This window comes from Drosophila biarmipes, chromosome 3R (assembly GCF_025231255.1).
Source record: "Drosophila biarmipes strain raj3 chromosome 3R, RU_DBia_V1.1, whole genome shotgun sequence".
NCBI lineage: Eukaryota > Metazoa > Arthropoda > Insecta > Diptera > Drosophilidae > Drosophila > Drosophila biarmipes.
Genome location: NC_066616.1, coordinates 7,315,536 through 7,329,325, shown reverse-complemented (window position 1 = coordinate 7,329,325; position 13,790 = coordinate 7,315,536). Strand labels below are relative to the sequence as shown.

Here is a 13,790-nt window from a genome sequence, read left to right as displayed (position 1 = left end):
AATAACAGGAGGTCTTCTCACTAATCTCGTCTACTACTTTCAGCCTGCTATCAACTGGTTGCCAACCGCCGTGGCGGTAAGAACCTGATCTTCCAGGGGCACATGTACTCCGTGGAGCGCAAGTACCGCAACAGCATCAACTGGGTCTGCTCCAAGAACAGCAACAGTGCGCTCCGCTGCCCGGCGAGGTGCGTCACCAATCCGGAGAGCAGCACCGGAATCAAGCTGAGTCACCGGCACCACAACCATCCGGCGGATGCATTTAAACTGCACAAGCGCAGTCGGAGGCGCTCCCGCAAACGGACCAGTAGCCTGGATCGCCCATTGTTCGTTTAAGCTAATTAATTCTAATATATGTTCACTTTGTTATCATTACTACATTTTGGTGAAAGGAAACAATGTTCATTTGTTAAATTTAACAATTCATTTAACTATCTCTAACAGTCTATTTTTCATAACCTGAGCTCTAGTTTTAAGCTGATCATTCGGTTCACAAAGACTTCACCCTATTCATACTTAATAACCCATAAATTTAATGTAGTATTAAGCCTTAACAAGCTTTCCTTTCGTGACTTATCCACCATGGCGATCTCTTAACAGGTTCCCGGCATCCTAGTGTTTATAAGCAAAACGGGTTCAGGATCATTGATGGCTACCGCTTCGTGATCGGCACTACAAATCTGCGTCGCACGTACTTGAAGTGCGCCAACTTCCGCAGCAATTGCCGGGCCCGTGCCATTGTGAATAGGGACACGAACAAAGTTCGGATGCGGCATGAGGGCCACAACCACAGTCGCAAAGATGTGGTGAGCGTACGTAACTCTAAGAAGTAGCAGGTACCAAAGCTGACTTAAGGAATAAACAAACGGTTTCCGTTGAAAAATGTTCGCCTGCTTTTCACTACCCATTAAAAGCCATTTAGCCTTTACATATTAACATTTTTAAAGTAGAACATTTACTAACTGAATATATTGCTTTCTTGCAGATAACTCAAGGCTAGTGCAGTATGTGCGCTCCAATCGAGGCACCGATCTCGTTTACCACCAGGGAAACACCTACACGCCCAATGAAAAGTTGAGGGAAGGACAAAAGAGTCGAGACTGGAAGTGCTCCATGTATCACAAGGCCAAGTGCCGAGCACGCCTGGTTACCCGCATCACCAGAGGAGGCGATATAATCCACGTAACCAGCAACTTGCACACGCATCCCACAATGTACACCACACAGAAAATGGATGCTCGCGTGGATGACCGCAAAATTTGCCTCGAGAGGAACCCACTCTGCGTGAATACACGATCGATCAAAATGTAAACTCGATTCAATACGGATAAACCCGGATAAGTTTAAGGTGTACGGAATTTAAGTTCATCATTGCCATAAGCTCTGAAACATATCAAAGCTGACATAATTCCCAAAGACTTTATAGTTGTAATTTATTAAAAAATTTCCAAAAACGAAGACTTCTTTATAATTTACACTTATTTTAATACATTATTTTATTTCCTTATATTTAGTCTGTAAACCCATAAATTGTATTTTTAATTCCAACTGATGCCATTACTAATGTTAATACACTTTTTTATACAGATTTCCACAAGAACTTGCCAATAGACACGGTATATGATGGCGACGGAAACCTGATGCACTTCATTCCCAACATTCGAACCATTCCCAGTCAGAAAAAGACCATGCAGCTATTGTTCAACAAATATGTCTACACCAGAAGCAACACTCACGGAAACACCACCTACTGGCACTGTCGCTGCCGTCGCAACGGTAGAAGCCCCTGCAACGCTCGTTTTCTCATCACCAAGCTCAAGAACGGGCGGTACAAGGTTTGTCTGTCCCAGCCGGAGCACAATCATCCGCCTAAGAAGCGCCGCTATAAGCAAATTGCTTAGACGTTAAGACGATTGAAATATAAATGAGCCATGATTTGGCAAACAGCACTACACCGCCTCTTAATTTGTAGTTGTAGAGAATAATGAAACAGTTGACTATTTACTAATCACTATGTGTACTTTCTCCGTCCACAGAAAGCAGCGTGGCCATCTATTCGGCCACATCCCGCGGAAGAATGCAACTGATCTACGGCGGACAGCCCTTCATCTTCGAGAAGACGCTGAAGCTATCTTCGGGGGAGGAGAAGCGCTTCTGGCGCTGCAACCAGTGGTGGAACCAGAAGTGTCGCTCCCGCGTCTTCACCATCAACGATGTCGTCTGTCCGCTCAACCGATTCCACACGCACGAGGAGATTGTGCGGCGCAAGAAGCGCGTGCGTCGCGTGCCGCCGGTGGAGACAATTGCCAAGGTGGTCACCACCACAGCGTCCAGGCAACCGCAGCAGCTGCAGCAGAGCCAGCAGCAGCAGGACATTCAGCTGACCAGCGATGCCATCCTGACCAATGCCGGAGCCATGCTCGAGGACGAATCCCCGGCCACGATTGATGTCAGTGAGCTGGGAATGCATCTGAAGTACGAGGAAATAGTAGCGGATGTCACGGGCATAGTGGGAGCCACGCGAGTGGTCAGTCGACGGAAGTGAATGAATGCGAACTTTTTACGAAGACGGCTCGATTTTTCCGTGAGGAAAAATGGCAGGGTCAGATTTACTCCATAGAAAATTCGAAGCACCATAATTTTTTACTTGCCACGTCGGAAATTAAGAGCTTTTGTTGAACTTAAAGAAGGCTTATTACGATTATTAGGCCGCATAAAATATTTTAATTATTATTTAAGAGATAAATATTTTTATTTTATTTTACGTTTCAAGCTTTCCCTTCCTTTCTTTTTTATACTTGATGAATGCCGCATAATTTCATTTCTGACATTTCCGAGAATCTTCTATACATTAATTTCTGTACCTTCTGTCGACTCGACTCATTTTACTCCCCTAGACGTACAAGCTAAGTTAGCAACTATGATTCAGCTTATAAAAACTTAAATATATGTATGTAAATGTAATAAATGTAAGCCCAAAACAGTGCAATTGAATTGTTTATGAGTCCACGAAACTTCTTCACATGCAGTTCGAGTCCTCTTCAACCTTAGCCCAACCTTACTAACCAACCGGATCACACATTTATTTATTTTTTAGGTGAGGCTCCTCAGTTCTACTTCAGCAAGGGCCAGCGTGAGTCCATCAAGCTTAACTACGGCGGTCACAGCTACGTGAAGTTTATGGAGAATGGGCGCGGAACCAAGTGGATCTGTGCCACCCGCTCCACCACAAAGTGTCGAGCCCGCATCCGCACCAGCAAAAACAATCGCCTGGAGGTGCTGCATGCCTCCCACAACCACGATCTTACGCCGACGAAGAAGGATCGAGGACGACATCGTCAAAGGATGAAATCCGGAAAGTAAATCAGAGTAACTACCAACAGAAACAAATTTTACTAGGGGTTATTAGTATTGAAAGATGCCTAAGTTCTTTTCAGTTTAGGTAATATGATGTTTGTAGTGCCAAGAATGATCTTATCAGTCAATTTGTTTATAAATTAAGCAAACTTCTACTCAAGAATTAGAGCCTTTATTTGTATTCCAATTATTAAAAAGAAGTTTTTTTAACCATATCTACTAAACAACGAGTTATAGCTTATAAAGACTTTTTTTATTGATAGTTATAAGTTGACTGCAAGGTTATACATAGATGTTTTGGATGACAAAATAAATAAAAACGGGGAAAGCTGCAAAATGATTCAAACTACAATAAATTTAAAAATCAATGGTAATGAAAAGATGTTATTGGTGTAAAATCTATCTCATTTATGTAATTTCCTGTTTGATGAGCTTAGTGGGTGAAGAGATCTCTTTTTTCTCCGGAGCATGAATTGTGTTGAAGCACGAATGGCACATCCAAGCACCTCCTGGGCAGGTCATGCAAAAAGTTTTGATCTTTTTCAAGTTCTTTCTGCCGGCCTTCAGGCAACTGACACATTGTCCAGAGGCTCTGGCTCCGACCAACATAAGATGGTGCTGATTCCAGGAGGTGCTGACGAGGTTTTCCATAAGGTCCAACCTAGATCTCGTAAGCTTTTTTGTCGCATCCAATACTAATTTTGGAGTGCCTCGTGATGATTGCGCTTCTCGGGCAGGAACCTTTGGTCGCAAAGTGTGAGTACGTGTAACAAAATCTGCAATGTTAAATATCGATATATTATTAAGTAGAATATAATAGAATATTGCAGAAATGGTGGTCAAATATTTAAACCAAATAAAAAAATTGGTTCCTTGAATTATTTATATATTTTTTTTTATTAACTTCATAACTAAATGAGCGTATTGGCATTACGTTGAATACAGGTTAGTTTAAATACATTTTTCCGCAGACTACAATCAAATCGAGTTCATAGACATTATGAAATTTTCCTGACCGCAACCGCAATTTAAATAAAACTTCCAAATACAAGATACTTTCAGAATATGAAACTCAAACCGGGGTACATTTTCTACTTGCAGTTATCTTACTTGCGTTAGCTTTCATCAAGAGAGGATGTTGTCACTGAAAATAAAAAGCAATACAGGATATAACACCATTAGGTCCTTAGGAGTGTAGTTCCTCGAAGCAGGACTCGCACATCCAGTTGCTTCCTGGGCATGTGTCACAGAGTGTGTTGATCCGGCAGAGACCTGTCCTGTTGTTCTTAAGGCAATTAACGCATTTTCCCTTCAAGCGAGGCAGCCCCACGTGCACAAAGTTGTGCTGATTGGACGCGGTGCGGATGATGTTGTCCGGGTTCTTCAAGTTCAGTCTGCGCGTGGGCTCCACTTTAATCATTTTATCTGCACCTATGCGGCCTGCGGGCAGGATTTTCCCAACGCTGTTATTCCGAACTTTTTGAACAGGTTGTATTATTTGTATAACCCTAACACCTGTAAATATGAAATACAAAATATTTAGTTTTATAATAATTACTCAGGAAAATAAAGGTATTATGAGAAGTTTTTACATGGAGTTAAAATAAAAAGGTTCTATGAGTATTATGTAGCTATTTCAACGTTTATTCAAATTTTTAGGTATTATTCCATAGATCCTAGGAATCTGGTTTCCTTTTCAGTTTAGCTGAAAGAACATTAAAATATTTTTATTTACTATTTGTTTCTTTTCTGGTTTATGACAAGTGTAATCCAAAGTAACAGATTTTTTAGACTATAGACGTATGTACTCACAGTTTACTTTTCCTTTTTATCAAGCCGAGATTTCCAATTAAGCACTCTGGGGACGAATGTCCTTAGCCGCTCAGGTGGCTTATGGTTGTGAAATCCGCGGGTGGATTTGATTGATTTAATGTGGGTGGTCAGCGAGGAGGTGCAGTGCAACTTTTTGTACATGGAGCAACGCCAGAAGGCCAAGCATTTCTCGGGGTTCCTGGTGTGGCAGGTAAAGGTGAATCCCTCGTGGACAAGTTTTCCTCGATCGTCGTAGGTAAGCACTGAAATTAAAAGATTGTGTTAGTTTTGGATCCAAAAATCAAACTTACTTTTCGAAATTTAGCTGAAACTAGATCAGAACGGAGCACAGGATTACATGAGTTCAGATCTTTATTTCATATGATCTTTTGAAGATAATAGTAGCATTTTGTTGGCGAAAAACCTTCATTGGTAACAGATACATCATTGAAAAAATTAAATGAGAGTCTTACAGCTATATTCACATTCTTAATCGCTATACTTCAAATTAAATTCTCTTCAGTTGATTCCTAGATCATAGTAATACCTTTTTACAATTAAAATGCACACCCAGGTAAACAGGGATATGTACTTTCCATAGCTGTTACTTAGTAGCTAAAGTGCACTGCAGAGACCAGGTGGACTGCTGTGCCCGGTAGCCCCGCTATTCGTGCATGAGCATCATGGAGGCGTGCATCAGTTCGTGATCCGACAGCTGCAGGGTGGCCGCATCGCTGGCCAACTGGTGCTCATCGATGAACTCCTCCTTGGGCTCCTCGAGCTGCTGCTGTGTGAAGCTGTGCGCCCTGGAGTGCTTTCTGCCGGTACCAATCGCTGCCATTTTGTTTCGCTGAATGATCTTCTCGATCTTGTCCGTATGCGGCTCGTGGTTATGAAGTCCGCCCGTTATGCTCTTCAGCTGACCGTTCTCCAGAACACAGCGAGATCGACAGCGCATCTCGTGCGCTTTTTTCGAGTAGTTGTGACAGCGCCAATACTGCTTGTTGCTCTTGCGGCTGTGGCAGTTGTACATGTACCCATTTAGCACCAGGCATGGCGTCGACCAGGGGCTCTCTATGAAGACCAGCTTGTTGAGATCTGAAAGTTAGAAAGTTCGAATGGTTAGTCAGAACTCTATATTTGGGATAGAAACCCTACAGTAATGATGAAGTCCGCCCTTCGAAAATGAGCGCCTTCCTTTGTTTTGGTCTCAGTTTATTAGGGGGTAAATACGAATTACGTTTACAGAAGTCAAAAAAGTGGCTTAATCTAAGTTCGAGGGGGTGGGCCGATTTGCATAAGTAGTCCTGACCAATATACCAGACCATTATAAAGTTGGTATCATGTTTGGTTGATATTATAATTAGGCATCCTATAAATTTTAAAGTGAACCTTTAAGCAGCTCCTTTTTGTCAAATATTTACATGCTTAGTTCAAATTTGGCAACCAAAAAGACAAAGACTTAGTTTTAAATATTCTACTAGCTTAACATATGGACAAGAAAACTATAAGACCGTTTACAAACTTGGTGGAACGGACATGGTATGTATGTGCACACAAATTTACATTAAACAGACTTTTTTTGATTAACTAAGAAATCTTTCTCCTAAAAAAATATCATGTCATTGCTTAACGTACAGATATTAAGTTAGGCATTTATAGGTTTCAACATGATACCAGCTCTATAGTCTTCCAGATAGCCGGTTGATTGCTCCTAAGAAATCAACCCATTCCAATGTTCGAGACTAATACGATCTTAGGTGCTAGCTGATAACTTCTAGAGGGGCTTGGTCTTCAGCAGGGATCGGCGTTTGGCCTCCTCCTCCTGCCACCTGGCCTCCCGTTCCCTGTCCCGCTGCTGTACCCGATGGTCCTCCGCCTCGGCAAGCAGTTCCTCCTCCTCCTCGGCGGCGTCAACCAGGGCCTGCATCTCGATCTCGGTGGCCTCGGCGGCGGGCAGGAAGAGTTTACAGTCCTTGCCGTCCTTGGCGGTCACTATGATATTGCTGCTGCCCAGGTACTGTGAGATCTTGGGATTCGACGTGCAGATTTCGATGTACTCCTCCAGCTCCTGCTCCACCTTGTAGAGCTGCCGTTGGCCAATCCTCGAGGCATGCGACTCGTGGTTGTGCTGACGGCGGGCGTCGACGAAGCTACCGTTCCTGGTGATGACCACCGCCTTGCAGCGCAGCTTGAGGACGTCGGCACACCGCCAGGTGGTCTGTCCATTGGCCTGGGTGAGTTTCTTGTTGTAGATGTAGTCCCGGTACACCAACTGGGCGTTCTTCTTCTGGCTCCGGATGAAACTGATCTCCGTATCTGCAAGTGGCGCGAAGGTAACCGAAAACAAAGAGGGGTGAAGAGAAGGCGGGGAAGTTGGTTTAGTGGGCGAAGTATTACCAATGTCTAAGACCTAATCTACATAGTAAATAGGTAATGCTTAAGCGCTAAGCGATCCTGGGATCGGCGAAATAAAACAACGTTTAGTTTGGACTTTGGCTAAAAGCAGTTTATTGGCAGACAGCTAACCATAGGACCCGTGAATATGATGGCGTAGTACTTACTGGACCTGAAAACAAGGCATTCTACAACTCACAGGGCCATTATCTCCCGAACTCCCATCGCTTGGGTTTCAAAACTAAGTCACAAAACACAAGGGTAGAAAGACACAAGGCACTGCAAAGAGGGAGGTTGCCTAGTTTTTCACCATCTCTGGTTTTTTTTTAACTTATCACCACTTTGCACTTTTGCACAGTCAGGAACGAACTAATTTATAAACAAGGCAACCTCGTATTACAATTAAATTAAATTAACGAAACAAAACAGATTTGGCTTGGTTTTTCTGAATGATTTTCCGTGGCGTTGCCACTCCTTTGCAATTCCAGGGCGGCTTTCCTAGCAGGGCTACCAGAAAGTGGCAGCGCTCCAAAATTAGGGCTATACAAACAGTAATTCCAGACCACTATAAAATTATGAATTTTTTTCAATAAGTCTTTATTTTACTCTTAAAACACGAATGGAACCGTGGGTATTAATCTCCGATCTTGAGGACAACCGCTCTAAACTAACAGAATTAAATCCTTAAGTGTTATTTTTCTGTTCATCACTTTAAATAATACAACAATTCAGTGTTGAACGGCGTGTCTCCTCTGCTTTATGTTGAATAAACGTTCCACTCATGTCTATCGAATGAAAATGAATTTGTTTCTTCAAACTTTTTTACCAGATTTTTCGTAAATATTTTAATATATCATTTTCGATGTTTTATTTATAAAATATTTTCTAGAATTTGCAGCCTTAAATAATAACTGAATTTTATATAACTAAATTTAAAATACGTTGAAATATGAGCTATGAAATGATCTCGATATTTTAAATCCAGAGCCCAAAGGATTAACAACACCCGCTGAAGTGGGCCCTAACTCATTTACTGAATAGCTCAAATATGTCGCAATCAACTTTACATACTCCTTTTCGAAATCTGTGAGGAAATCTTAACCGAACTCGCTCAACCCACGCATCAAGAGCCGAAATCTTATCCAAAAAATTTGCACATCTGTAAAAATCTAAGCCAACATTCATTTGAAACAGTGCCAACTGGACGCAATATTCGAATTTGATTTGCTCTATTTCAAATACCACATGAAAAATCGTAGTTATCTAACCGTAACGAACAAAATATCCCAATCCAATTCTAACGAGCAACTATTTTGTTAAACAATGCTCCTCGGTAAAAAACGAAAGCCCAGTCCACCATAATTCTCAAGTCAAAGAAAGTTGCAATACTTTTTCCAATAATTTTAAGACTCGGCAATCAATGCCGTTGCCAGAAATGTGTCAGCAAGCTTTTACGTTGCTTCAACAAGTCTAAGCAACATCTTGGGGTAAGATGGGGATTCTTAAAACCAATAGCCAACACAAATCTAGACTTCAACAGAGAATTATTATTAGAACAATAATGCGCATGCTCAAGTAATAACGCTCTGATGAAGTTAGATTTCTACTTCCGTTCGCAGTTCATACCAAAAATTTTTACACACTTTTCAGACCTAAATACCTGCAATTTAGGAAAATATATATGGACAAATTATGATACGATATTGGTATTACCTTGAGTAATCGGAGATCTTCACGAGGTTCCAGGTTGCAGCTTCGTCATTTTCGTCTTAGCAGCTTCTTGAAATTTCAACACTCTACTCACCTTTAAAACAAATTCATAAAAATCGCGTGACCGTGCCGTCTAAGCTTTCAGAAATATACCTTAGACAGCCGATCTGCCATGTGTTCTTTAGCGTTTCAAAATAGAACAAAGGCTCACTTAGCTAGGTATTGACTAAGGTCAGTAAAGTATAGCTTAAATTTGTTTATGTACAAATTTAAACGCACTTTACTAGGTTTTAAAAGGCCTTGATATCCGCGCGGCGAAGTATTAAGGTTTAGAAATGGTTAATTAAAAGTATACCTTAATAAAGGTATTCAGTACTGTTTACATTTCGCAGGCGGAAATCAAGTCCTTTTCTAAATACTACTTATACCTAATGGCCTTGGCCATGTTTACGGGGGAGTTCAACCAACCTTGCGCCTCTGTGTTGCCCTGATCCGCGCTGGTGTCGACAAACGAGGAGTCACTGTAGTTCTGCGACTGTTGCTTGACCACCGCCTTGGACGTGGTGGCCGTCACTCCGCCACCGCTCGTATTTGCCGCCGCCTGGTTGCCCGCATCCTCGTTCTCCGTGAAGTAGCTGTCGTCGTAGCGCATGTCACCGTAGGCATCGTCCTCCACATAGGTGCCCTCGCCGTCGCCGGCGGCATCGCCATGATCCTCTGAGTAGTCAGGTTCCGATTTCGTGGGTAGTTCCATGGGGAGATCAATGTATTCGGCTTCCTCCTGCTGCTGCTGTGGCTGCTGGTGGCGGACCTGCTGCGTCTGCTGGTGGAGCTTGGCTTCGGTCGCCGAGACCACAGCGGTTTGCACGGTGATCTGTTGCGGCACCAGTTGGGTGGTGGTCGTGGTTCCAGTTTCAGTGGCCGAATCGAGGGGGTCCATTACGTTGGCGGAGACGCTGGACTTGGAGCGCTTCACGCCAGCGCTGGGGGCGCCGGTGGTCAGGGAGGATCGCTGGGCGGAGCGTTTGTTTGTCGACACCAGCGTCGCCGTCGTTGTGGTTCCCGTATGCAGCTGCTGCTGCGACTGGATTTGCTGCGTCGCCTGCTGTTGCTGCGGCTGCTGCTGTTGTACAATGGTGGCTTGGGGTGCGGCCGTGGTCTGGATGACGATCTGGGTGGTACCCTTGGCTTCATCACCCAGTCCATCGTCCACGGTCTCGATCTTGTAGCGGGCGGAGGCTCGTGGCTGCTGGCGCTGGACCCGCTGAGCCGGTATTTGCTGCTGTTGTACATGAGGTGCTGCTGGCGGCGGGCTGGGTTCCTGCGGTGGCTGCGGCGCAGGATCGTTCTGAAAAGGGGGAATTTTGGGATTCTCTTTTAGCGTCTAATCAACTTTCAGTTAATTTTAAAGTTCGATTCTATGTACCTCTCTCCTGATAAGATACAATTCTTTTAGTATGAATATTTTTACGCTCAATATACCAAGAAGCAACTTGTTTTAGATATTTTATGGGACTACCATTACTATGGGCTTATTCTGATGTAAGCGAGTTAATTTTTTTTTGTAATATATGTGTAAATTTAATTTATCTAAATCTATTTTTTAGTTTTACCTAGCTTCGAAGAGACACAAAAGTAAATGTTTCCATTTTTTAAGTATGTCGCTTAAGAAAAATAAATAATTTAATTGTTTACCGATGATATTTAAAAATTATTTCTCTGACAAAAGAGCATTGTATTACAAGTACTATAAGAAGTTGGTAAGTTTTTTTCTAACTGAGAGTTATATGGTTTTTAATCTTCGGTACAAATTAATGTTTATGCTTTGGCACCGAATTCGCTGCGAAACAAAAACAACCACCCAGCCGCAGTCGTACGGGCGAGAGCGAGACATGTGCAGCGCGCACTGTAGCTATGGTGGTCCCGCTCTGGCACGCGTGCCTTTTGGCATTTGGTTTGCGAGAAATTTCTCGGTACAGTCAAACCAGCTCTTATACAGACGCTCGCGCGTGTGTATGTATTGGGCGCGAAAGGCGCTGCGCGGGTTGTTGTTCTTGCCTTCGCTGCTGTCAGCCCCTCTCAGAGGGTATATGCCCAGAACCCAGTGTGCTATGTATGTCTGTACTCACATCCGTTAGCCCCTTGATTTGCAGCGATTCCGCGGTGCTAATAAACGCGGGCAGGGCGTCCTGCTTCACGTTGACCTCGCCGCAGTACATGAACTGGATGAGGTCCTTCAGCGCCGAGTGGCTCACGTTGTTCAGGAATACTGCGTGGGATAGGGGGTCCATTAGCAAGGGGCAACAGGGAAGGCGGCGGCAGTACTCACCGATGGCGTGGGTGTTCGACGGCATCTGGGTGAACATCTTGCGGAAGAAGGGCGAGCAGACGGACAACACCAGGCGGTGGGCCTTCACTATGTGCCCCTCGGCGGCCAGCGAGACGTCCACCAGGTCGCCGCGACATAGCGACTCGTGGAAGCCAGCCGACAAATTCGTGTTGAAGTTGTTCCAGCACAAGCTGAATTGCTCGTCGTCCGCCATCTTGGACGAAAATCAATACTTTTCTGTATCTATGCGTTAGTTGGCTGCAGGCGAAAATGCATTGCACGGTCGTTAGTAGAATCTTTTAACTGACCAACTGGCCGAAAGCATTGTTTACAGCCAGCGGCGAGGGCCGAAAAAGTTAGCAGCACACACAGAAAATGCAACGCAGCCAAAAAAACAGGGAAATTTTCACGCGTCTGTACTCGGGAGTGTATGCATGTGTGTGTGTGCGAGGCTTTTATTTCACTGACTCGCCGCAAAACGTTGCAAGTATCTACCAGCAAAGCAGTTACTCACCTCTCTGTTGGATATGTATCATTGAAAATAAATACTCAAAGCCACAGATGTAACGTAGTTTTATTCTCGCGCGGACAACGCGCAGAACTCGTCCGATTTTTTTCAACGACGTAGGAAGTGTGACCGCTTTGGGTAATTGTAATACCTTGGTGATACCGTTGGCCAAAATACCATGTCGTCTGGATAGCGCGATGCGTTGCATATACGGTTACATGCATAGACGGTCACACTAAATCCAACTAACAGAGTTCTGAACCGCCATCTATACCACCGCTGTTAACAGTCCTAATACGCCATCTACAATTCGTCTGCTTCCTTTTAAACGAAAACTGAAAATGGACTAAAGTAACGACTGTGTAGTTTGTTATTAATAAAAGTCAAAAGTTTGATGTGATAAAAACAAGTTTTAACTTTCGAACAACACTTTTCTTTTATTTTAAAACTTACTCTACATCTGGACCAGTTTTCTGCAATTAAAAATGTAATTAATTAAAAATTAATTAAGAAAGAGAAAATTTTATGGAAAATAAAGGCTTGGCCAAAAACCAATATTCTTTCTTGTAATTTTTTTGTATAACTTGGTCAAAAATAATGTGGAACCAAATTCAGGACAGCTTTGGCTGATTCTAAGAACTAATTTTTTCGCAAATTTTCCATTTTATACATTTATTAGTTGTGGATGCCAATCGTTTGAAAATTGTATAACGAGCTTATCAAGATATGACATTCTAATTCTTTTAACGTTTCGCAAAAATACTCATATTTTTTTTGATATTTTTCTGCTAGATAATCGAACCCAGTCATTTGCTGTTTGATTATGAAAACAACAAAAATCGCTAAATTTTACTTTTTTTTGACGTAAACAATGGTCCAAAACCTTAAAACCAAAATACTTTTTCCTCCGAGTTACACATTGAAAAATACCGGAATGGAAAGTGGTCTTTAGTCAAACACTAAAAATGCTGACAACATAATTAGATTTACTGTGCTGCTGTCACACTGCACTTTAGTTTTGATAGTTTGCAGACTAAACCTCGATACTATCGCGATACTATAGCTCAAATATAAACATTAGGGGTATTCATGTAAAACCAACATACTTAAAATAATTTTTAAAGGGGATACTCCTATTATATTGGTTTTACATGAATACCCCGGTTTTAATTAAAAACGCATTCAGTTTAAATTCAAACGAGATCTTTTTATTTCATATTTGGCAGGAGAAATTATATTACATTTCTTTGGTTAAAAACCAATTTTTGTTAACAAATAACAATTGTGGACGGTTTTTGGCTTTAAAGAATAGTACTTTTAGCTTTTATTAACTTACCTTCCAGTACTCCAATAGGTCCTGATTTTCATCAATGTTCAGTTTTTCAAAATACTGCCTTATTTGAATTATCGACTCAACTTTGCTAGACCTCTGTTTAAGCTCTATGTTTTATTTTACAAAATTGAGGAGCGAAGATTTCGGTTTTGGTGGTTGGGTGGTTAAATTGGGTTCCTTGTTGGTATGGGGTAGAGAAGAAAGTGTTTTTTCTAGCAAAGATACGGCTTGCTCCGCATTAAAGGGGGACCTGAAACCCTCTTTTTTAAACCGAGGGTCTAAAATTGTGGCCCACCGAGTGAAGGACCTTTCTTCATGGGGAAAAAGACGTTTTTTACACTTTT

General features: G+C 42.5%; 5 protein-coding genes across 29 annotated transcripts in view; 4 read left to right on the top strand and 1 right to left on the bottom strand.

Annotated features, from left to right (window-relative positions):
- The window catches only part of LOC108027157 (modifier of mdg4), a 28,512-nt gene extending 16,232 nt beyond the window's left edge, over positions 1-12,280 (bottom strand). For 18 of the 25 annotated variants that reach the window (XM_017098403.3, XM_017098409.3, XM_017098406.3 and 15 more), the window contains exons 1-4: positions 12,120-12,280; positions 11,606-11,863; positions 11,406-11,545; positions 9,745-10,624 (exon numbers count right to left, since the gene is read on the bottom strand). In XM_017098403.3, the coding sequence (XP_016953892.1) occupies positions 9,745-10,624; positions 11,406-11,545; positions 11,606-11,819 (1,234 nt within the window). In that variant the 5' untranslated portion in view covers positions 11,820-11,863; positions 12,120-12,280. Of the gene's footprint in view, positions 1-3,732; positions 4,134-4,230; positions 4,873-4,980; positions 5,433-5,523; positions 6,268-6,367; positions 7,489-9,744; positions 10,625-11,405; positions 11,546-11,605; positions 11,864-12,119 lie in introns of those variants that run through there. The other 7 variants (XM_044092558.2, XM_017098388.3, XM_044092540.2 and 4 more) reach the window with 7 other exon arrangements.
- Positions 64-748, top strand: LOC108027162 (uncharacterized). Its single transcript, XM_050889093.1, has 2 exons — positions 64-326; positions 601-748. Exons 1-2 carry the CDS (start codon positions 103-105, stop codon positions 614-616), a joined length of 240 nt encoding a protein of 79 aa, XP_050745050.1. The 5' UTR covers positions 64-102; the 3' UTR covers positions 617-748.
- On the top strand, positions 768-1,454 carry LOC127011620 (uncharacterized). The gene is made up of 2 exons (XM_050889474.1): positions 768-816; positions 986-1,454. Exons 1-2 carry the CDS (start codon positions 768-770, stop codon positions 1,309-1,311), a joined length of 375 nt encoding a protein of 124 aa, XP_050745431.1. The 3' UTR covers positions 1,312-1,454.
- On the top strand, positions 1,223-1,949 carry LOC108027161 (uncharacterized). Its single transcript, XM_017098417.2, has 2 exons — positions 1,223-1,350; positions 1,588-1,949. Exon 2 carries the CDS (start codon positions 1,641-1,643, stop codon positions 1,899-1,901), a length of 261 nt encoding a protein of 86 aa, XP_016953906.1. The 5' UTR covers positions 1,223-1,350; positions 1,588-1,640; the 3' UTR covers positions 1,902-1,949.
- LOC108027159 (uncharacterized) lies at positions 1,696-2,989 on the top strand. The gene is made up of 2 exons (XM_017098412.3): positions 1,696-1,835; positions 2,037-2,989. Exon 2 carries the CDS (start codon positions 2,078-2,080, stop codon positions 2,543-2,545), a length of 468 nt encoding a protein of 155 aa, XP_016953901.1. The 5' UTR covers positions 1,696-1,835; positions 2,037-2,077; the 3' UTR covers positions 2,546-2,989.
- Positions 12,281-13,790: the final 1,510 nt, after the last annotated feature.